Source organism: Euleptes europaea, chromosome 3, assembly GCF_029931775.1.
Source record: "Euleptes europaea isolate rEulEur1 chromosome 3, rEulEur1.hap1, whole genome shotgun sequence".
Classification (NCBI taxonomy): Eukaryota; Metazoa; Chordata; class Lepidosauria; order Squamata; family Sphaerodactylidae; genus Euleptes; species Euleptes europaea.
In genome coordinates, this window is record NC_079314.1 from 32,189,461 (window position 1) to 32,212,378 (window position 22,918).

The 22,918-nt window shown below is 50.4% G+C and overlaps 2 protein-coding genes across 3 annotated transcripts in view; one reads left to right on the forward strand and one right to left on the reverse strand.

The window, feature by feature from the left end:
- The first annotated feature begins 1,094 nt into the window (after nucleotides 1-1,094).
- On the forward strand, nucleotides 1,095-13,463 carry LOC130475260 (myotubularin-related protein 9-like). The gene is made up of 10 exons (XM_056847009.1): nucleotides 1,095-1,320; nucleotides 6,350-6,458; nucleotides 7,905-8,030; nucleotides 8,888-9,061; nucleotides 9,460-9,677; nucleotides 10,299-10,460; nucleotides 10,884-11,025; nucleotides 11,245-11,465; nucleotides 12,360-12,502; nucleotides 13,321-13,463. The coding sequence occupies exons 1-10, from the start codon at nucleotides 1,124-1,126 to the stop codon at nucleotides 13,461-13,463; spliced, it is 1,635 nt and encodes a 544-aa protein (XP_056702987.1). The 5' UTR covers nucleotides 1,095-1,123.
- Nucleotides 13,464-14,743: 1,280 nt separating this feature from the next.
- EIF3I (eukaryotic translation initiation factor 3 subunit I) overlaps nucleotides 14,744-22,918 on the reverse strand; it is a 130,200-nt gene continuing 122,025 nt past the window's right edge. Inside the window, exons 2-11 of one of the 2 annotated variants that reach the window (XM_056847054.1) lie at nucleotides 22,808-22,901; nucleotides 21,431-21,518; nucleotides 20,456-20,521; nucleotides 19,082-19,231; nucleotides 18,336-18,463; nucleotides 17,692-17,802; nucleotides 16,565-16,654; nucleotides 15,550-15,623; nucleotides 15,010-15,102; nucleotides 14,744-14,867 (exon numbers count right to left, since the gene is read on the reverse strand). In XM_056847054.1, coding sequence (XP_056703032.1) covers nucleotides 14,786-14,867; nucleotides 15,010-15,102; nucleotides 15,550-15,623; nucleotides 16,565-16,654; nucleotides 17,692-17,802; nucleotides 18,336-18,463; nucleotides 19,082-19,231; nucleotides 20,456-20,521; nucleotides 21,431-21,518; nucleotides 22,808-22,901 — 976 coding nt within the window. In that variant the 3' untranslated portion in view covers nucleotides 14,744-14,785. The remainder of the gene's footprint in view (nucleotides 14,868-15,009; nucleotides 15,103-15,549; nucleotides 15,624-16,564; nucleotides 16,655-17,691; nucleotides 17,803-18,335; nucleotides 18,464-19,081; nucleotides 19,232-20,455; nucleotides 20,522-21,430; nucleotides 21,519-22,807; nucleotides 22,902-22,918) is intronic. The other variant, XM_056847052.1, reaches the window with a different exon arrangement.

The window sequence follows — 22,918 nt, forward strand, 5'->3', positions numbered from 1 at the left end:
GTTGTAAAAAACATCGCTTTAAAAGGGTTTTTGGATACCATGGCTTATAAATGGTTGGAAGACGACTTCACAGCTAAAGGGGCCAAACAAAGTGCGAATAGTATTTTTTATAATGTTTTCAAACTCTTAATTCACTGGTGGGAATACATAGAAAGTGCGAACAGTATTTTTTATAACATTTTCAAACTCTTAATCCATTGCTGGGAATACAAGTGCGGTAACCCCCAGAGATCAGTTGCCCTGGAGAAAATGGCCACTTTGGCAATTGGATTCTATGGCATCGAAGTCCCTCCCCAAACCCTGCCCTCCTCAGGCTCTGCCCCCCAAAACCGCCCACTGGTGGCAAAAAGGGACCTGGCAACCCTAGAGAGAAGGGAAGTGAATGGAAGGAAGGAACTCTTGAGAATAGTATTCTGGGCAACAAGGGGTCAGCAGCAGGAGTGGACAAAGGAAAGGTCAGAGAGCATCTATCCACCCCTGTATTGACTCTATTGCCCTCCCTTTTGGGTTGCCAGGTCCCTCTTCGCCACCAGCGGGAGGTTTTTTGGGCGGAGCCTGAGGAGGGGAGGGACTACAATGCCATAGACTCCAATTGCCAAAGCGACCATTTTCTCCAGGTGAACTGATCTCTATTGGCTGGAGATCAGTTGTAATAGCAGGAGATCTCCAACTAGTGCCTGGAGGTTGGCAACCCTACCTCCCTTGAGGTTCCAAAGTCTGTGCTAGCAATTGAGCGACATTGCACAGTGGCTCAGTGGTGGAGCATCTGCTTGGCATGCAGAAGGTCCCAGGTTCAATCACCGGTATCATCTCCCGTTAAAGGGACTAGGCAAGTAGGTGATGTGAAAGATCTCTGCCTGAGACCCTGGAGAGCCGCTGCCGGTCTGTGTAGACAATACTGACTTTGATGGACTGAGGGTCTGATTCAGTATAAGGCAGCTTCATGTATTCATGTGTTCATTCCTTCCAAAGCAGGACATTTACAACACTCACGATCACATATGGGAGGAGGCGTGCCCGGCCCTTGCTGAACCCAAGCATCAGCCTTACCTCTCTTCTGCCACAGGTTCCCCTGGCCCGGCAGCCCTCTCCGGGACCGCCACGGCTGCCACATCTCGCAGCCATGGAGTTCGCAGAGCTGATCAAGACCGCCAAGGTGAACAACGTGGTGCTCTCGAGGCCAGGACTCGCGCCAGTCAAAGGGACCCTGTGCATCACCAGCCACCACCTCCTTCTGTCGTCCCAGGCAGGGGGAAACGGGGAGCAGAGCCAGATGGAACTCTGGCTGCTGATTCGCAATGTGGATGCTGTCGAGAAAAGGTGACACCCTATTTCACCCCCTCCCCTCCAGGCACCTGGCCTCTTAGTGCCTTACCCATGTTGGTCTCCATTAAAACAGCTAGATTCGAGTCCAGTAGTTCCTTAGAGACCAACAAGATTTTTGGGGTATAAGTGGCTGAGAGCGGAGGTTTGGAGCGGTTGACTCTATAATCTGGAGAATGGAGTTTGATCCCCCACTCCCCCACATGAGCTGCGGAGGCTAATCTGGTGAACTGGATTTGTTTCCCCACTCCTACACATGAAGCCAGCTGGGAGACCTTGGGCTAGCCACAGCTCTCTTAGAGCTTTCTCAGCCCCACCCACCTCACAGGGTGTCTGTTGTGGGGAGGGGAAGGTGATTGTAAGCCGGTTTGATTCTGCCTTAAGTGGTAAAGAAAGTCAGCATATAAAAACCAACTCTTCTTCTTTTGAGTGTCAGTGCTCCCTTTGTCAGATAGTGGCTGGCCTCTTTGTGAGGAGCACTGATCTCAAACCTGGCTAGTTCTCTTCATGTGGAGCCTAAAAACATATGAAGAGCCCTGCTGGATCAGGCTGGTGGTCTAACTAGTCCAGCATCCTATCTCACACAGTGTGTCAGTCAGTTTATTGAAACGGTCCAAGACCAGTCAAAATATTCATCACATGTACAGAAAATAGAAATATTAAGTTTAGGAGGTATATAAAGTAATCCAAAACATGTAAGCACCAAGAATTAATTATAAACATTATATAGGTCTTATACATGGTTAACCAATTAAAATCCGTGCATAATAATTTACACTATGATTAAAAAAAAAGTCTCAGTGATTATCAGACTGCAGGGAACCTGGTTTATTTGTGAGTGCCTTACGTTTGGTAATTGCAGTGAATAAAAATTTTGCTACCAAACGTGAAACCCCCATATTCTTGTCTTCCAAGAGATATCTCAGGAAAAGGCTCTCAGACTAGTGTAAGGAATTTCCGGCTACACATAGTGTGCACCCATTTACTATGGAGGGCCAACAACTAGACCTACGGGCCAAGGCCTTCCTCTGGTGCTGGGATTCAGAGGTTGACTGCCTCTGAATGTGGAGGTTTCCTTCAGTCACTATGACTAGTAACCACGGGTAGACCTGTCTTCTATGCGTAATCCCCCTTTAAAGATGCCTATGCCTGTGGCCATCACTACACCCACATTTTAATCCACATTTTAATCGCTTGTTGACTAAAGGAGTATTTCCTTTTGTCTGTCCTGAATCGACTGCCCATCAAATTCATTGGATGCCCTCAAGTTCTAGCATTTTGGGAGAAAAAGTTCTCTTTGTCCACTCTCTTTACCCTGCTCATAATGTTATAAACCTCTTGTCATGTCCTCCCCCTCAAGAAGGCTTGCAAAATGCAAGCTCCAGCTGGGGAAAAAAGATCTTCAACTGTACAATTAATTCAGGTTAGCATTTTTTTTCTTTTAAAAACGTGACCGGATAGCTCAGATCTAAGGTCCCGCCAGCCGACTTTCACTAATTCACCTGCAGCAGCAGCCTAGATTCATCCTTTGCGCAGGCAATGCAGATATGAGCAGACTGATGTGCCTGAGTGAACCTTCCTCATGGGTCAAGCAGGGAGGTCCAAAGTGGGCCACTTAAGGAGCAGGAGAAAAGGGCCAGCTCCTCCTCCTCTGGGAGAGCTGGTAGGCAGGCTTGCTCTCTGTACCCCCAAACATTGGGTTACATACCCCATTCTCCACCTCCAATATGGCAGCCTTTTCTGCTCCTTTTCACAGCAGCCTGACTTGGATAAATTGTGTGTGTGTGTGTGGGGGGGTTCTTGAAGGGAAACCTTTCTCTGTTTGATTTCTTTGGCTGGGGCTGCTGCTGTCCTGAAAGGTACAAGAAGGCAGGGGAGAGACTGCAACCCTGCACGAGTCTCTGGAGTGGGCTGTGGAAATCACACTGGGGTGTTTGTGCTCCTGAACCACTCGCAGGTGGGCTAGGATGCTTTGAATTCTGCAGCAGAAGCCCAGATGCTCACCCCTTACACCTGCTACTAACGTCTCCTTCCTTCCTGTTCCCCCAGTGTTCAGAATCTAAGCTGGTATCAAAGCCCCTGGACTAATGGCTCCCTCCAAGAGACCAGGTTTGCCTTTAACCCTTTATCTTCCCTGTAGCCTCTCCTCCCCACCCCCTTCACCATGCAACGCTCAGATTTTTGCCCTGGCCCTCGAAGGCTTCTGTCTCACCCGCCCCTGAGTTTCCAGTGACGCTTACTCAGTTGGCAGAGAATTTCTGGAGCTTGCATTTCCCACACCTCCTTGATGCAGATTTGCTGTCGCATTGTGGGTTTGCTTAGGCCAGGGGTGGGGAACCTCAGGCCCGGGGGCCGCATACGGCCCCCGAGGACATTTTTTGTGGCCCTTGGGAGCTCCGGGAACCCTGCCGCAGAGGCGGGGCGCAGGGTGGCCCTCCCCAAGAGTGTTCCTGGGGCCACGGCTTACAGCGCCCTTGTAGCGCCCTTTGGACCTCCTCTCACTGACTGTTGGTTGTTGGTCGGCGAGAGGGGAGGGACGCTTCCCCCAAGGCTGCCCCCTACAGCTGTGGCATACAGGAACGCTGTGGCACATTGTAAGCCCCTCTCACTGCCTGTTGACTGTTGAGCAGTGGGGGGGGGGGAAGTGGCCGGCGGCTCCCGGCAGCAGAGCATGCATGCGGGAGCCGATTGGGCTGGGGGGGGGCTTTTATGGACTCTGGGGGGGAGTGCATGGAGACTGGGGCCCGGTTGCTTGGTGCTCTGTGCGCCGCCGGGTGTGTGTGTGTGGGCGAGGGAGGTGGGGTGGCTGGGGCCCGGTCACGCAGGCTGGCATGCGCGAGTGTGTGTGTGTGGGGGGGAGGCTTTTCTCTCTTTTCTTCCTCTTTTTCTGTCACTCTTTCTCCTTTCTCTCCCTCTCTTCCTCCCTCTTTTTCTGTCTCTTTCTTTGTCTACCTCCGTCCTTTTTTTTCTTTCCCTCCGTCCTTTTCTTTCTTTCTTTCTCCCTCCCTCCCTTTTCCTCTTTCTCTGTTTTCCTTCCTCCCTTGCCAATCAACTGTGGGTTGCGCCCCCCTGGCGCCTCGTTTTCTGGGGCCCACCGCTGGCTGCCCTCCCACCTGGGAGGGGGGAGGGGGCGCCCTGCAGGCCTTCTCTGGCTGGCCTCCCCTGGGGTTGCCAACCTCCAGGTGGTGGCTGGAGACCTGGCAACCCTAGCCTCTCCCCCCCCCCACCGGGAGATCTACACCTGGTGTGGCCCCCGAAAGATGTTATAAATGTGTGAATGGCCCTTGGCAGGAAAAAGGTTCCCCACCCCTGGCTTAGGCAGAGAGAAACATCTTCAAGATGCTCCGTGTTCTGCTCTCTGCCTGCTAGGACGAGAGAACTATATGGTAGAAAGTGCCATCAAGTTGCAGCAGACTTATGTGACCCCATAGGGTTTTCAGGGCAATAAACAAACAGGGGTGGTTTACCATTGCCTGCCTCTGTGTAGCAGCCTTGGACTTCCTTGGTGGTCTCCCATCCGCTAACCAAGGCTGACCCTGCTTAGCTTCTGAGACGTGATGAAATTAGGCTAACCTGGTCCATTTAGGTCAGGGTGAGGACAATTGGGGGAAGTTATTTTGAAGCATGGCCTCTCTGGGCAACCTACCACATTTTTATCCCACCAAGGAGCTCAAGGTAACTATATATGGTTCTGTCCATTCTGTCCTCACAACAACCCTGTGAGATAGGTTAGGGAAGGACTGGCCCCAGGTCAACCAGTATGCTTCATGGCAGAGTGTGGATTTGAACCTGAGTCTTCCCGGTATTAGTCCAGCACCTGAACCACTCTCACACCTTTCCCTAACCTCCATATATCCACAGCGCCATATGTGTGTGATCCAGACCAGAGCTAGTAGTTGTCATTTGGAGAGGTGACTGGAAATCAACAGTGGCCTCCAGTCCATGGCCCTGGGAAGGGGAGCTGTAGGAACTTGGCCCATCTGAGGATATTTTAGGCCCCTTCCCTGACCAGATTTTTTTCTTACCTTTTTTCTTACAAAGGTATAAGGGGACAAGCAGAGGCCATATTTTGCATAAGTTCTTAACAAGGCATCAGACGCATACTTTTGTTTGTTGATGGTGTGTGAACAGCATAGAAGATAAGGCAGATGCACCCTCTAGACTAACCACTGCAGGACTACCTAACAGTGTTCGTCTTTCTTTGTGTGAAATTGGCCATCACCAAGATGGTTAGAGAATAGTAAAAACTTTTCTGTCTACTTCAGACGCATCTTTATGGGTGGTGCATGCTTCTACACCTCAGTGAGTCTCTGTAAACAAAACAGAGGGTCGGCTTTGGTTCTCGTAGGTTATCCAGGCTGTGTAACCGTGGTCTTGGTATTTTCTTTCCTGACGTTTCGCCAGCAGCTGTGGCAGGCATCTTCAGAGGAGTAACACTGAAGGACAGTGTCTCTCACTGTCAGTGTTACTCCTCTGAAGATGCCTGCCACAGCTGCTGGTGAAACGTCAGGAAAGAAAATACCAAGACCACTGTCACACAGCCCGGATAACCTACAAGAACCAATGAACTCTGACCGTGAAAGCCTTCGACAAGAGGGTCGGCTATTATTCTAGATGAATTGCGCTGGATTTAATAAGATGCCATCTGGTATAGGGAGAGGGTTTTTCTCCTTTAGGCAACTGTTGCACTTTCTTTCTATTGTCTCTGTCTCCCCCAGAAAGCTCATGTGATTTCCTGCCCACTTCAAGTACAAAGTCAACTGGGGCCAGAGAGGATTTTAAATGACGCAGCTTGCATTCTCACCCCACCCGTCACCTCTTCCTTTGCAAGAGCTCGAGCCCTTCCACATGCACCCTGCAGCGATGAGTGCATTACTGCAGGAGCGCATGGCCACACTTTTTCATTTGCACACACCCCATGTTCTGCATCTCCTGCTTGAGGAAACAGACCCCCAAACCCTCTGCCCTGCCCACTTCCCATGAGCCCTCCTGCTCACGGCACCTTCTCTTGGTGGTCTCCCGGCAGGCTTGCCAATGCTGCTGGCACCATCACTCTCAAGTGCAAGGACCTGAAAATTCTGCACCTGGAGATCCCAGGCATGGAAGAATGCCTGAACATTGCCAGTTCCATTGAGGTGAGCAGAACACCCTTTCCGTGTGGCTTCCCTTGAACTCCGGCCAGGCAGGATTCTGGGAAGAGAAATGCCTCTGAACATGTGCAGAGCGTGCATGTGTAAAGTGCCATCAAGTCGAAGTCGACTCAGGGCAACTACATAGGGTTTTCAAGGCAAGAGCCTAACAGAGGGGGGGAGGGGTTTGCCAGTACCGTCCTCTGCATAGTGACCCTGGAATTCCTTGCTAGACTCCTCTCTGTATACTGACCAGGGCCAACTCATAATTATAGCCAGTCTGTATATTTGGCACCCTGGCTCAATGACGGAGCAAGGAAGGGTTTTGCAAGCAGAAGGTCCTTGGTTTAATCCCTGGCTGTTAAAGGATCTCAGGTCCAGGGTGTGGGGAAAGACTCCTCTCTGCCTGAGACCCAGCCAGTCAGAGGCAAGGTTGCCAACTCCCAAGTAGGGAAATTCCTAGAGATTTGGGGGTGCAGCCTGGGGAGGGCGGGGTTGCTGGAGCCCCATTCCCTCATCTCCAATATCCTGTCTGGTTTGAGAGTACAGTGTTTCCCTCTCCAGGGAAGATTTGGATCTCTTTTGAGAATCAGGCCTGCTCTGCTGGAAGCTGGTGATCTAAATGGGGCGGGGGCAGCGCAGAACAGCTGCCTGTGCCTGCAGGAGTGCCTTGCCTCGGCTTTTATCCTGGGGGGCGAGAGAAAGCCAGCGCTCCTGCACTTGGCTGTTTGTTTGGTCAGCGTGAGCCGGCCCCGATTGGCAGACAGTGTTTGCCTGGTGATTTCCTTGTTGGGAAAGCAAACAGCAGCAGGATGTCAGCAGCGAAGGAACTGGTTTTGAGCCTGAGGCACACTTGGCCTTTGAGAGGATCTTGCCTTGGCCTATGAGCGCTGCAAGGGAGGGGAACTTCCTCGGGGACATTTTGCTTGCATGCAGAATTCTCATCCGGGGCCGGAGTCAACACCAGAGCTGTGTGTGTGTGTGTGTGGGGGGGGATTCAGAGCATAGTGCATTTTAATCCCCCGTGTGTCTTCATGGGAGCATCAGGCCAAAAACCACAGTCTGCCCTTCTGCAAAATCACAGCAGACACGAGTCAAGTTTATTAATACGGTTGCTTGACCAATCACGTGCCAACACATCAAAATTTCCAGACACAATAGTTTTGCACTGCAGAATCACAGCTCTCATTTCAAGGATTGGGGCTGCTGGATCCTAGTCCAGAGGCTGGAGGGTGAGTTTGTATTGCTTGAGCTCCATGCCTGTTGGATCTAGTGCTTTGCTGAGCAATCCACACAACTGCCTTCTTCCATTCTTGATTGGGAGGGAGCGGGAGAGAACTTATCTGCCTTTTCCTAGGGCACATCATGAGCTGGAAAGCCGAGAGGCCAGCATGGGTCTGGGTAAGGCCTCAGATGTTCACAGAGCTCACGTACCTTCCTTGTTTCCCCCAGGCCCTCTCCTCCATTGAGTCCGTCATGATGACGTACCCCTTTTTCTACAGACCCCAAAGCATGAAGCTGGAAAATGGGTGGCAACTGTATCCACTTGAAAAATACTACCAGCAAATAGCCTCCGATGTGAGTAGTGGGGGACGACGCTTGATGGCGGGGAAGAGTGAGTCCAAGGCCTCTCAAGATATGGGGCTGGGCAAAGCAAAGTTGTAAATCCCCCGACCTGTTTTATTTCCAGCCAAAATCCCATACAATCCTTTCTTCAACAGGCTCTAGGGCAGGGATCCCCCAACCTTTTTCAGCACAGGGAGGTGAGGGCAACCAAAAAAATGGTCGCCATGGAAGGTGGAGCAAACCGCAAAAGGGCCACCCCAGGAAGCAGAGCCACATGAACACATGAAGCTGCCTTCTACTGAATCAGACCCTTGGTCCATCAAAGTCAGTATTGTCTAAGACCGGCAGCGGCTCTCCAGGGTCTCAGGCAGAGGTCTTTCACATCACCTGCCTGCCTGGTCCCTTTAACTGGGATTGAACCTGGGAGCTTCTGCATGCCAAGCAGATGCTCTACCATTGAGCCACAGCCCCTCCCCATGGCCACACATACACACACAGAGAGAGAAAGAGAAAGCCCAAGTGCAGGGAACAGTTTTTTAAAAATACACTGGGAAAGAATGAGAGAATAAAATCCACACTGCGGTGGCAGCTACCATCAAAGCAATGTTATTTTAATCTGCACAGCCAATCAGAAGCCTTGCTGGGCAGGAGCCTCATCTTGCTCCGCCCACTTTATAAAAACATTTGGCAGATGCCATGGTGCCCGCGCTGTTGGGGAACCCTGCTCTAGAGCTCAGGTGTAGAACAGGGTTCTGCATCCCAGAAGCAGTTAATGCCAACCAAAGCTTCCCCTCACCTCCTCCCCCCTCCCATGGCAGAGCATACAATCCCACCCCGCTAGTCAGTCTGACACCAGGCCTCCCTCCCAGACAGGCAACTGGAGGCTCTCTTCTGTCAACGAGGATTTTACTGTCTGCCCCAGTTACCCCCCAGTGGTTATGGTGCCAGCTGCAGTTGACGATGAAGCCCTGAGAAAGAGCGCCTGCTTCCGCCAGGGGAGACGGTTTCCTGTCCTGAGTTATTACCACAAGAAGAACGGGAGTGTGAGTCCAGTGCTTTGCTACCATTTCCTTGTTTGCTTGCCTTTCTTTCCGAGGACACCACGATCATTTCCCCCATCTTTGTGGTAGTGCTACAAAAAACCAATTTAATCTGAACCATAACAGGACAGGAAAATGAAAAAGAGCGATAATGGCAAAGGTCAAGTTTCTAGTCCCTGCGACTGTGAAGATGCAGAACCAGGGCCAGGAAAATGAAAAAGAGCAATAATGGCAAAGGCCAGGTTTCTAGTCCCTGTGACTGTGAAGTTGCAGAAACAATGATGCGAGATACTAACGACGGGAGAATTATTCAAACGTGATTGATTTTACATAGCTGAACGCAGGGTGATAGTCTCCTTGTCCATAATGACTGCCGCATATGTGCTGTTTTGCTCCGGCAGGTGATGCTCCGCAGCAGCCAGCCTCTCTCCGGGCCCAACCGGAAGCGCTGCCGGGAGGACGAGCTGCTCTTGGGCGCTGTGCTGGAGCAAGGGGACCGCGGTTTCATCCTGGACACCCGCTCAGCACAGGCAGCCAAGCAGGCCCACATGACGGGTGGAGGCACAGAGCACAGGGCTGCCTACCCTTGCTGGAAGAGGCTGCACCGGCCCCTGGAGAGGTAAGCGTACAGAACCCAACTGAGATGCAGGAGAAGCCTGGGGTGGGGCTGTGGCTCTGGTAGAGCATCTGCTTGGCATGCTGAAGGTCCCAGGTTCAATCCCTGGCATCTCCAGTTAAAGAGACTAGGCAAATAGGTGATGTGAAATATCTTTACCTGAGACCCTGGAGAGCCACTGCCAGTCTAAGAAGACAATACTGACTTTGATGGACCAAGGGTCTGATTCAGTATAAGGCAGTTTCATGTGTTCAAGCCCAGTAGACAGCCACTGCTGCCAACTGCCACAGGGGCTGATTGGCATAGACCTGGCCAGCAGCAACAATGGCAGATGAGCCTACATAAGCAGTGGTTTTCATTGCCGACGGCTAAGCTGAGAGGCCCCAGCAGCACCAATGGGCTGCCACCAGTTCCCTAGGATCTAGGGGTGGGGAGGGGAAGGTGATTGTAAGCCAGTTTGATTCTCCCTTAAGAGGTAGAGAAAGTCGGCATATAAAAACCAGCTCTTCTTTCCATTGAAGAAATCCAACGTCCATTTTCCCAAGAAGGCACCTCTGACCGGAACCGAGGCAACTCATCCTCTCTGACTGTTGTCTTGCCTCTCTGTCTTTTCCCCCTTTGTAGGGGCCGTCCCCTCCAGGAAAGCTTCACCAAGCTGGTGGAGGCGTGTCTTGACCCTTCCAACAGCATGGACCGCTGGCTGGCTAAGCTGGAAGCCTCTAAGTGGCTGTCTCACATCAAGATGGCTCTAAACACCGCCTGTCTTGCAGCACAGTGCCTGGAGAGGTAGGGAGGGAGGACCCCTGCTCTTCCCATTCTCCCTGTGAGCGTCAAATGGATCAAGACGGGATTCAGCACAGCTCCAAGGAGGGCAGGCGCTCCTGGAGAGTGCGGGGGGGGGGGGGCGCTCAGTCAAAGACCCTGGAGGAAGAGCATCCTCCCAACCTGAGGGGGACAAAGCCCTTAAGCAGTGGGGTTAGCCCAAATATGGGGTGGAGCCTAGATATTAGGTACCAGTGGCTGGACTGGCTGGGAAGACCACCTGGGCTCACTGAGTAACCCTGGCCTAGTCCTTGGCTTTCAACCTCTAACCTATGAGGTCGTTGTGAGGTAAAAATGGTGTCGCCCCACCCGTGGACTCTAGGTAGGGTCCTTTGGAAGAAGGGTGGGATAGAAATGTCAGGAACGAACGCAGTGGTTTTCTTTCAGAGAAGAGGCTTACGTTCTGGTGCATGGATACGAGGGGACGGACACCACTCTCCTGGTGACGGCGCTCGCCCAGGTCATCCTGGATCCCGACTGCAGAACTCTGGCTGGCTTCCAGGGGCTGGTGGAGCGGGAATGGATCCAGGTACCTTTAAAAACTTTTTTTTTTTAAGGTGAAGCAGTGGGTACGGTATCTGAGGGCTGCCCTTCTCCACAGCCATGAGGACTAGCAACACACACTTTTTAAAAAGCCTGGGATTGTCTGAAATGGGTGCAGATACCACATCTCGAGGCTGCATATATCTTTTTACCAGTCTGACCCACTCTGTCAGCTCTGTAACGTACCTCTACCTTGCTTTCACAGGCCGGCCACCCGTTCTCCCTCCGCTGCGCCCGCTCGGCCTGTTCCCACGCCCGCCTCAAGCAGGAGGCTCCCGTGTTCCTTCTCTTCCTGGACTGCGTCTGGCAACTCGGGCGCCAGTTCCCGTTCTCCCTGGAGTTCAGCGAGCACCTCCTGCTGACCCTCTTTGAACACAGCTACGCCTCACCCTATGGCACATTCCTCTGCAACAACGAGCAAGAAAGGTGAGGTGGGAGCAGACAGGCTAAGCCAGAGATGATGCTCCAGGGCAGCCCCTGGGAGTGGGAGGAGCTGCTTTTGATTGATGGGCCCTTGGTAGTTTCGCGACGGACCACGGGATCATGAGCTTATGCAGCCCACTCTATTACAGCCTTGCTGCCTGCCAGCAACCTTCCCAGTCCCATTCAAGGTGCTGTGTTTTACCATTGAACCAAAACAGTGCAGTTTGAGGCCCACATTCTTAACCACTGCACCACGCTGAGAGCCAGCGTGGTGTAGTGGTTAAGAATGGTGGTTTGGAGCGGTGGACTAATCTGGAGAACCAAGTTTGATTCCCCACTCCTCCACTTGAGCGGCAGATGCTCATCTGGTAAACCGGGTTGGTTTCCCCACTCCTACACCTGAAGCCTGCTGGGTGACCTTGGGCTAGTCACAGCTCTCTTAGAGCTTTCTCAGCCCCACCTACCTCACAGGGTGTCTGTTGTGGGGAGGGGAAGGTGATTATAAGCCAGTTTGATTCTCCCTTAAGTGGAAGAGAAAGTCAGCATATAAAAACCAACACTTCTTCTCAGCCTTTTCCGGTGTGGCCCTTCAGCTGTGAACCACACTCCTTTTTGCCATCAAGTCACAGGTGACTTATGGCAATCCCATAAGGTTTTCAATGCAAGACATTCAGAGGTGGTATGCCATTGCCCACCTCTGCGTTGTGACTGGCCTCCCATCCAAATACTAACCAGGGCTGTCGCTAGTTTCTGAATCTGATGAGATTGGGCTAGCCTGGACCATCCAGTGAGGGCACTTTTCCCATCCCCCAAAACATACCTGTGAATTGTTGAATGTGAGAAGCCCAGCAAAAACATGATTATTTTGCCAGATTTTTTAATTGGCTCCCCCTGCAGGAAGCTCTGTGAAGTGAAGGAGAAGACTCATGCTCTCTGGGCCTGGCTGAATAGCAGAGACAAATATAGGAATCCACTGTATGCACGCAACCCCCTGGTTATCTGGCCATCTGTGGAGCCCCAGAGTGTGCTGCTCTGGCAAGGTATGATATCCCTTTACCAGCATGGTGTAGTGGTTAAGAGCTGTGGTTTGGAGCGGTGGAGTGTAATCTGGAGAACCAGGTTTGATTCCCCACTCCTCCACATGAGCGGGGGACGCTAATCTGGTGAACTAGGTTAGTTTCCCTTCCTCTTCCTTCTCCTCTTCCTCTCCACCCTTTCCTAACTATGGATCCTTTAACCAGGCATCCAAATTCTTTCCTCAAAACCTGCTTTCCCCAACCTACAGCATGTTGTAGGACTTGAGTTGGAAATCCTTATTCTGTGTGTGGACTCTCCAGCCATCAGGCCCAACAGGTTTCAAACTCTTTCCCATTATTATCAGGACTAGACTTGAATAATTGTTTATGTAAGGGATCCCTAATATTAAGTTTTGCTTACGCAGATGTAAAAGACACATAGGACTGTATGAAAAAAACTGCATTGCGAGCCATGAGGCTTGAGAGAACAGTTCCTTTTTAAGGAACTGCAGCTGCTGGATATGTCAAATTATTTAAAATATTTGTAAACCCACCTCTCTCACACAGAGTGGGATTCTGGGGTTTAAATAATTTATGGATATATTTTTTGCCTTACCAGATAAATGTGTGCCATTAAGTTCCCTGCTGTACCTTGAAATGACCCCTGTGGCAATGCTGTTCCCATTCTTATGTTCCCCTGGTTTTTCCCCTCTGGGACTTACAGAGTGGGGTCCTTGAAGATCCCCATAACCCGCACTGAGGAATGAGAAAACGTTAACTGCTCCCTTTCCTACTCTCTTTTGGAAGTGGAAATGTCTTTCTAACCACAGTGTTTTCTGCAGGCTTATTCCTCCGCTGGATCCGTCCATCCCACTATCTAGATGAAGCACAGGCAGAAATAAAAAAAATAGCAGGAAACAGCCAAGTCCACATAGAACAATCGAGCAGGACACCGCAAGAGCAGATTCCAGCACAGACTGATTGAGGAGCAGAAACCCAGAAATGAGAAGATCCCCAACTGACTGGAGAACCAAAGCCAGCCACGGCCTGCTCTCCTCCCCATCTTGAACATGGGAGTTCTCAGAGGCACAAAAACAGAGATTTTGGCTTGGTGCTGGCCACACAAGCCAGGCCGTAGGCATAATCCCCAGTCTGTTTGGACACGCACAGTTTAGCCCAGTCTCTGAACTGTTACAACCAAGCTTGCCAATTAGTTATAAAAAGTACAACAGCCAGCTGCAGGCTAACACTGGTCCAATTCACCAGGTTTCTAAAGCAAGAAAGCCCAGCTCTGTTGCTTAGAATAACTTAGATAAATGGGCAAGCCAGTTTGGGCTTTCCCCCAATATTCACCTCTGGGGGGGGAAAAACCCTAAACTATAGGAGGTTTTGCCTCCACAGAACCACAACTGATTTGCACGTCTGCAACTGGTTAACTGCAAGTCAGTCTACCTAACCCAATACTGTTTACTCTGAAAACAACTCTCCAGTCTCTCAGGCAGGGAGAGGTCCTTTCAGTTGGAGATTCTAGAACTTCCTGCATGTAAAAAGCAAGCATTCTGCTCTGATCCATGGACTGATCCCTAGGAAACCTGTACACAGGGCAGGATGTACTCTGACCTTTAATTAATGAATGAACATTCTGGAGCAGGTAGCCCAACTGTGAATGTTCAGAACTGGCAGAAATTACACACTGTTTTAAAAGAATTTCCGTCTAGACATTAGGAAGAATTTTCTAACAGAGTGGTTCCTCAGTGGAACAGGCTTCTTCGGGAGGTGGTTAGCTCTCCTTCCCTTAAGTGGAGGTTTTTAAGCAGAGGCTAGATGGCCATCTGTCAGCAATGCTGATTCTATGACCTTAGGCAGATGATAAAGAGGGCACCTTGGCCATCTTCTGGGCGTGGAGTAGGGGTCACTGGGGGTGTGGGGGGGAGGTAGTTGTGAATTTCCTGCAGGGGTTGGACTACATGACCCTGGTAGTCCCTTCCGACTCTATGATTCTAAGATTTTCCTTAAACAGTGTATAAGCAACAGACTCAGGCGCATTCCAATTTCAGTGGGAGAAAGAGTATTTATTACTTCCTTTTGTATTACTTCTATAAATATGCCAAAAAGGATAAGACAGCTGCAGTCCCTGAGAGAAGGCAGAGAGGTGGGCCAGGCCACAAGCAGCAGCAGCAGTGCTCTGCCTCATCTCAGGTGGCTCCACCTCTCTTGGGAACAAGCACAACTTCAGGCCCTGAAGAGATTAAAGAGACCAAAACGGCAGTTGTAGAAAGGGGGGGGGAGGAGTTGTAGGGAGCCGCTTCAAGCTTCGAACTCAAACTCAAAGTACTGGGGATCAAAATAATGGATCCGGACATAGCCGTCCTCACCCCCGCTGCTGTAGCTGAAAGGAAAACGAGGGGGAGAGGTGAAGCTGTTGCCCCGGAGGGCTGCGTACCCAATCCCCATGACTCCGCCCGCTTTCTGTCCGTTTGCGTACCCAATCCCCATGACTCCGCCCGCTTTCTGCCCGTTGTGAAACTTACCTCTTTCCATCAGGATGGAAAGCGACACTGTTAATGGGCCCGAAGTGACCCTTGACTCTTCCAAACTCTTCCTCAACACCCAAATGGAAGAACCTAGAGCGGCGAAAGGAGAGGTTTGTGAGGGAGAAACGGGCCAGACGAACAAGAGGCAATGGGGGATCTTCTCGGTATCCTCCGTTCCCAATGCCCCTCTGCAGGAGACCAGTTCTCCGGCCAAGCCACCCCCACGCAGCTGCCTGGGGCGGGGGGAGGAGGAGTGTGCTGATGCTCCACAGGGCCTCCGCTCACTCCCAGCCCCTGGACAGTAGAGGAAGTGGTGGTATTCCCCCTTCCCAGGCCCATGCTGCCACCCATCACCTGCTGCACAGGTTTGGTGTGGCCTGGCTGGCAGTGGGACAGGCCCAGGAGGGGATCAGCGTACCTTGCTTGGGGCAACCAAATATCTTGCCCTGCCCCTTTGCCTGCTGAAACCAGAATAGCTGGGGAGAAAACCACCAGCACCCCCCTCTTGCAAGAAAAAGGCAAGACAAACGTGCTGACCTGGCCTCAAACTTGCCGATCCTGGTGGAAGTCGTTGTCACATCCATGGCTTCCTGGCCACCGCCTAACACCACCTGCCAAAGGGCAAACAAGGGGGAGGGAAACACATCTGAACAAAACCCTCCTCTGGTATGAGGCTATAGTTTAGCCGCTGCAGCCCAGGAACTGCGACCTGCCCGTGGAGGGAAAGAGGATAGATTCAGGGGCTCTGAGGCCCATCCCATCCCAAGGAGAAAGAGAAAGATAGTCAGGCCAGGAGACCTAGCAACTGACTGATCTCGGCTGGACATATTCATGCTGTTTGGAAACAGGGACCGTGGCCTACCCATGTTCTCTTGTCCCTCAGTTTTCAGCCTTGCCATTAAAGCACGCAACTATATTTTTGCCTTCCCAGCCCAAATGAAGACAGTTGGGAGGTCGCAAAGGAAGGCAAGGCATGCATAAATAATCCATGCTCAGATGGCGGCACAGAAAATCTCCATCCTTTTTCGGCTCTGGCCCCGGCACCTGGTGGAACTCTCTGGCTAGTGAGACCTGACCCCTGCGGGATCTAGCACAGTTCCACAGGGCCTGTAAGACGGAGATATTCCACCAGACCTAGGGTTGAGGGCAGCGACGGTTTCCCATCAAAGCTGGCCTCCCCCTTCATTTGCGCTCTCTGATTGGCACAGGTGTTCCTGAATACCTCTCCACTAGGCTGAGTGGCAAGGAAATGGGCGCCATTGGATCTTCCAATCAGTTTCGAACTGTGAAGTTTAAATGTTATATATTCTTTTTATGTAGTAGCAGAATTATGAATTTTTATGTAATATAGTGTTTTATGATGTAAGCTGCTCTGAGTCCGGCTCTGGCCGGGATAGAGTGGGATATAAATCCAAAAACAAATAAAATTTAAAAAATAAAAACCTTAAGTCCAGGAAAAGATCCTTCAAAATCTACTAGGAGACAGCACAACACTAGCCACAAGAGTGTGTGCCCAAGGAAGGGACACTTGTAGGTTTGCCCAGAAACGTACGTGATCAAAGATGGGGGACAGCGCAGCTGAGTTCACAGGCCGCTCGGTCCGGAAGGTCTTCAGGTGGTCGAGCGTTGCGGAGTCAAACAGCTGCAAAGGAAGAAGCGGCTCACCAGTTGCCCTAACGGCGGCCTCGGCTGACACTACCTCAGCTGGGTTCATGGACATGGTCCCAACTGCTTGGCCTGGAGACACCGCAGCCCCCCCCCCCCCCGTGCCACCATTGCAGGGCCAGAAAGATGCTCCCCAACTGCGCAGCAGCTGCAAGTCCCACTCTGGAACAAGGCTGGCAGGGGTTTCCCACCTTCTGCTGTCCCGTTGCACAAAGCCGGATGGTTTCTCATGAACCAGACAACAGCCGAGCACGGCCCCTGACGGTCAGGGGCAAGGCGCTCAAGAATAACTGCTGCAGGGTGACTCGCGACTCAGAACACATGAATCACCACCCCACAGCATTCATCTGGCTGAAGGTGGCCTTTTTGGGAATGGGACAGAATTTTTTGTCGTGCAGAATATTCACAGCCCTGCACACACAATCTTTCCCCTTAATAGGAGGGGAAGCAATCTGCATTTTGGTGTTACCCCGCCATATGGGAGGGGCTGTGGCTCAGAGGTTCAATCCCTGGCATCTCCAGTTAAAGGGACTAGGCAAGCAGGTGGTGTGAAAGACCCCTGCCTGAAACCCTGGAGAGCCACAGCCGGTTTTAGTAGACAATACTGACTTTGATGGACCAAAGGTTTGATTCAGTATAAGGCAGCTTCATGTGTTCATAGCACTTGTGCAGGGAGCATTTCATGGTGTGCACGAAAGCCACACACCTCCCAATGCCTGCACACATCTCTCTTCCCCAGCAGCTGCAGGAAATCCAGCCTAAGCCACAACCCTCACGTGGGAATTACGTCGTTGCGAAGCAGATCAAGGTTTCGTTTTCTTTCACGTTCGTTGTGCACCAAAACCGAAAACACAGGGAGATTCTGGACTTCAAGTGGCAGATGCTCCTGGGTTCTGCCCCACAGCGCCAAAAGGCACCTTGCGCCCCCCCACTTTCCCAACCCAGAAGGTGGAGACTTAGAGGATGAGGCGGGGAAGATGAGGCTTTTGGGCGAGCGATGGGGTGGGGACACACCTTGGCCGTGTTGTCCTTGGAAGCCGTGACGAACATGGTCATGTCTCGGGAAGTCTGGATGTCATTGATCTGTTTTGTGTGCTCCTTGACGTTCACGAGAACCTCCCCGGACTAAGGAGGAAGGAAAAGAAGACAGTGATAGTGCCTCTGGAGCAACAGGAAAAGAGGGGAAAAGCATCCCCTCAATTGCTATGAATAATCACAGCACTCATCGATCATGTTTAAAGCGTTCCACATACATTCTCCCTCTAGTATGCTTTACGACAGCACCGCAAGGCAGGCCATTGTTTGCCGTCTCATATGGCAGAGGGAAACACGCAGTTCCCTCACTCAGAGTGTCCACATGACACCCGCTCTTGTGAAGGCTCCCAGTCTCAACTCTCTGCACAGCAAATCACAAGCTTTCCAGGCAGCAGGGCAGGCCAATGATTAGCGGTGGATGCATATGCACGCAGCCTCTCCAAACACCCTGTTCACCCATAAAACCCTCTGAGGAGACCTGGGCAAATCTCTGCCCTGCCCCCTAGCCTGCCTCACAGGCTACAGAACTCTCTCTCGGAGATGAATTCTAAACTTGCCGTCTGGCAAAGGGTTGCTTTTGGGGGGGAATCTGTCCCAGCGCAACACGCCCCGCACTCGCTCACCTTTCCACTGAACTGGTTCAGCTCTCCGTTTTCATGCCCCACGATGATGAATTCCCCGAGAGGCCCCCACACAGCACTGGTGATTTTGGATTCGCTGCAGGGGATCTTCATGTAAGGCTCGTTGTTCTCTGGGGGAAACAGAAGGCTGGTTTTAAAAAGCAAGTAGAAGCTCAGCTGCCACTTGTCCCCACCGCTCTAGGACTCCACCTGTGGCCAGCCACTCCACCGTTCAGGAGAAGGAGGGAGAAAGTGCTGGAGGACCCTTCCCCCTGACTGCCTCCCTCCCAAGCCTCATCAGCCACCAGCCAATAAAAAATCACAGAATCATAGAGTTGGAAGGGACCACCAGGGTCTAGTCCAACCCTCTGCACAATGCAGGAAATTCACAACTACCTCTCCCCCCACACACACCCAGTGACCCCTACTCTATGCCCAGAAGATGGCCAAGATGCCCTCCCTCTCACGATCTGCCTAAGATCATGGAATCAGCATTGCTGACAGATGGCCATCTAGGCTCTACTTGAAAACTTCCAGGGAAGGAGAGCTTCCCACAGAGGCAATAACCACAGAGGCAGTGAGGCCCCTTACTTTGACCTGCTTTCTGGGTTTGATTTTTCTGTTTTTAAGCCATCTTGCATTTTCCGTCTGGTTTTTTTTTTTTTTTAAATAGATTTAAGGAGGGAGAAACAATTGTGGGTCTGAAGGTTGCTCATCCCAATCCTTGTGCCTTCACCCAGAGGCCTCACCAATCTGGCTGGAGTCCCGCAGGTCAAAGAAGCTGACAAAACACTGGTAGCCCATTTGCTTGTCCGTGGAAAACATGATGATGTTCCCTCCGAAATCGAAGCCACACGTTCGGACGGCGGAGTTGGTCTCGACCAGAGCCAGCTGCTTGCCTAGGCGGAGGATATGGCAGAAAAAGTCAGCTTACAACGAGAAACATTGGGTAATTGCCTCGTATGGAATTGTGACAGAACTTTGTCTCCCTCTCCCCAAATACTAGAACTCGAGGGCATCCAATGAAGTTGATGGGCAGCAAATTCAGGACAGGCAAAATGAAACACTTATTTACTTGGCAAGTAATATTAAAATGTGGAATTTGCTGCCAAAGAATGTAATGATGGCCCCGAGCCTAGATAGCTTTAAATGGGGATCACATAGGTCTGTCGGTGCCTACTAGTCATGGTGACTAAAGGGAACCTCCTTACACAGAGGCGACATCAGGGATAGGCCTTGGCCTCCTTGCCCTGTGGTTGGACCTCCAGAGGAACTGGTCGGCCACTGTTTGAGACAGGATGCTGGACTAGATGGACCACTGGTCTGATCCAGCAGGACTCTTCTTATGTTATGTTCTTAGCTAGCCCAGCACAGTTTCCTCTGCTTGGCTGCTACTAAGGCCAAAGCAGGGACAATTCTTTCCCTGCCCAGCTACCTGTCATCCTCTTCACTGAAGATGCTGAAGACTGAATGCTGGGACCATTCAAAGCCTGCGGCTCCCACTCACAGCCAGAGAATTACCCCCAGGTTAGCAGTCTCACCCCTACACATGTTCATTTAAAAACAAGCCCAGCACTTCCCGAGTAGAAGTGCATCAGTGTACAAAACCTCTAACATAATGAAGAAAATGAAAGGAGGAAGACATAGGGTGGGGGAGAGGGAACTAGAAAAACGCAAAATAAGCTGATTTTTAAAAATGATGTGGAAATCGAGCGCACCAACCACCACTGCTGTGCTTTGCAAAAGGCCAGAGCAGCTGCAGGGCTCAGAGAGTGCCCTAAAAATTCATGCCGAAGCTAAGCAAGGCAGGATCTGGGAACAATCCAGATGATGCTATGGGCCCCAAGAAGAAAGTGCAGATAGGAGGTTGGTGGTTGTTTTTCAAAGGGATCACAGCTGATGACGCAGTTGCAAAATTTTGTTCTAAATATGGTTAACCCTGCTTATCCATATAGATCCAGCATGGGTATCAAACTAATTAAAACCCACATGAGTGAATCCTGTGCTGTTGTGCAGGTCTCCAATTGTCTCCAGGGACCTCTTCCCACCCACCCCACCCACACTGCTTACAGTACTCTCAACAGTACCCTCCCAAATCCATGCAACCCATTTCTAAATTCTACCTGTTTCGCAGTCCCAGAGACGACAGCTGTTGTCTGCAGAACCGGTCAGCACATGCCTCGTGTCCCCTGAAGGAGCAGTGAAGGAATTCAACAATGCAAACACAGACATCTTCCTTCAGGGAACATATGTAAGTGACTAGGCAGCGTCAATATCCAGACAAAAATGTGATGCCATGGTTAGAATGCATTTCAAAACATGGCACCAAAGGGCATGAGGGTTTGGGTTTTTTTTGCAGACCGTGCTGTATGGTGGTTAGAGTGGAGAGGAATGGAGAGACCTGGGTTCACTAGGTGATCTTGGGCCAATCCCAGGATTGTTGTAATGATGAAATATAAGCTGCCTTGAGCTTCTGGGAGGAAAGACAGGATAAAATAAGTGATGACCACATAAATAAATGTGATGGGCAGCACCAAAACACGTTTTGAACACATGAACACACGAAGCTGCCTTATACTGAACCAGACCCTTGGTCCATCAAAGTCAGTATTGTCTACTCAGACCAGCAGTGACTCTCCAGGGGCTCAGGCAGAGGTCTTTCACATCACCTACCTGCCTAGTCCCTTTAACTGGAGATGCCAGGGATTGAACCTGGGACCTTCTGCATGCCAAGCAGATGCTCTACCACTGAGCCACGGCCCCTCCCCTGTTCATGTGTGCTAGATCAAGGGGTATCTTAATTAAAGTGCCTTTCAAAACGCATTAGTTGTCCCGTGAAAACATTCTTACTGGTTTAAGTTGGCACTGTATGTATGCACTGTCTGTATGTATCCTCTCAGCCCATCCAATGAAGCAGGCTGTTGTCTATAAATGCAAAATGCTTACAGCTCTTCTCGTTGCTTTGCTACTACAGGCTAAATTTCTCTCCCAGAATCTTCAAATTGTGCAGAGTGGTCCTGTCACATTTGCAATGGTGCCTCTAAAATTAACTGTCCCACAACCACACAACATTCTCGTTTTTTAAATCCAAAGGATACAGTCAGCATCAACACACCAGACAGCTCCAGTATGTCCATTGTATGTGCCCATCCTCTCACCGTTGACAGAGTACCAAACGTTGACAATCTGGGAACAAAGGAGTTGTAGTTACACACACAAAGGCAAGATCCGGCAAATAACATGCAGAATATTTCAAGCAAATTGTGGCTTATACGCTGGACTATTTTGAAAGCAATCAAAATCTCATTACGTGCTGAATTCAGGAGACATAACAGACAATGCATTTTAAACGCTAACAAAGCCAATCCACTAGACACCTAAAATATATTTCTTCTTCAGGGTTGACACCTAATGATCTGAAATAGTTTTCCAGTTTTGTATAAGAAAAAAAATAAAGAGATTTTTAAAAAAGTTTGCTCAATAAAGGGAAATATTTTCCTCAACACACAGGACAGAATATGATGAATAGGAAATCTATTGTTATGACCCACCAAGATGAAAACCAGACTTTGTCCTTCAAAAGTATTTATGTTCCCTAGGTAGTACAGGCAGTTTACCCAATTAACAAAACCCAAATAGAATATTACCACCTTCCTCTGAAACAAATTGCCACTGGCAACTAAGAAACAAATTCTTCAATCTTCTGGAAGGCCAACTGAAACCCCTGGGTAGCACTGTTATCAAAACTGTGCAGATGACCACTTATAACCATCATAAGAAGCAGGTTTCACAACCTCTGGGTTCCTGTGGCAAAGGCCCTGCCTGGCTACCCTGCCCCAGATCTCAGCTCTTTTAAAGAACATGGCCTACTAAACGTAAACTAGCTGTATCCAAAGAAGTGAGCTGTGACTCACAAAAGCTCATACCCTGCCAGAAATTTTGTTAAGTCTTTGAGGTGCTCCCAGACTCTTGCTCTTTTCTACTGCTACAAAAGGACTAACACAGCTACCCATCGAGATTTAAACTAGTAAGGGATTGTACATGCAGCAATGTGTTTGTGACTCTGTAGATACTGGGCTACGGTGGACTTCAAATACATTCCTCCATTTTGAGTTATGGCCAAAACTAAGTAAGCAGCTGTTGCAATGCAGGCTGGACAACTTCCCCCCGATACCACCCCAACATAAGTACATGGATAACACACTGCATACCTGCTGAAACTTCTGAATTGATTTCAAGGGCAGCCCCACATGCAGCTCATTGCACTTGCCGCTCAAGGTTTCAAAGTCATGAATGTTGACAGCCTTACTGGAGATAACCAAATGTGCTCTTAGCTATACTCTCCACCAGAGTGTCATCTGTTTGTATGAGTCTGTATGTACATACCCTTTGGTTCATTATTTGCATTCTCCAAATAACAAAAGGATACCACTTTGGATTGAAAGGTGCAGAACAAAAATTCAAGAATAGCATACCGGATCTTTGGCCACTGTGAACAACAGGTCACCTTCTCTGTTATATTTGATCTGAGTAACGGCCCTCTCATGGCCCTGAAGCAGGATAGGTTTCTGAAGAAAGACAGATTA

Excerpts from the sequence above, each read along its gene's own strand:
- LOC130475260 (XM_056847009.1), top strand. The coding sequence starts at position 1,124 with ATGGAGTTCGCAGAGCTGATCAAGACCGCCAAGGTGAACAACGTGGTG. Across the intron at positions 1,321-6,349 it reads GTGGATGCTGTCGAGAAAAG|GCTTGCCAATGCTGCTGGCA; the intron begins GTGACACCCTAT and ends GTCTCCCGGCAG. Across the intron at positions 6,459-7,904 it reads ACATTGCCAGTTCCATTGAG|GCCCTCTCCTCCATTGAGTC; the intron begins GTGAGCAGAACA and ends TGTTTCCCCCAG.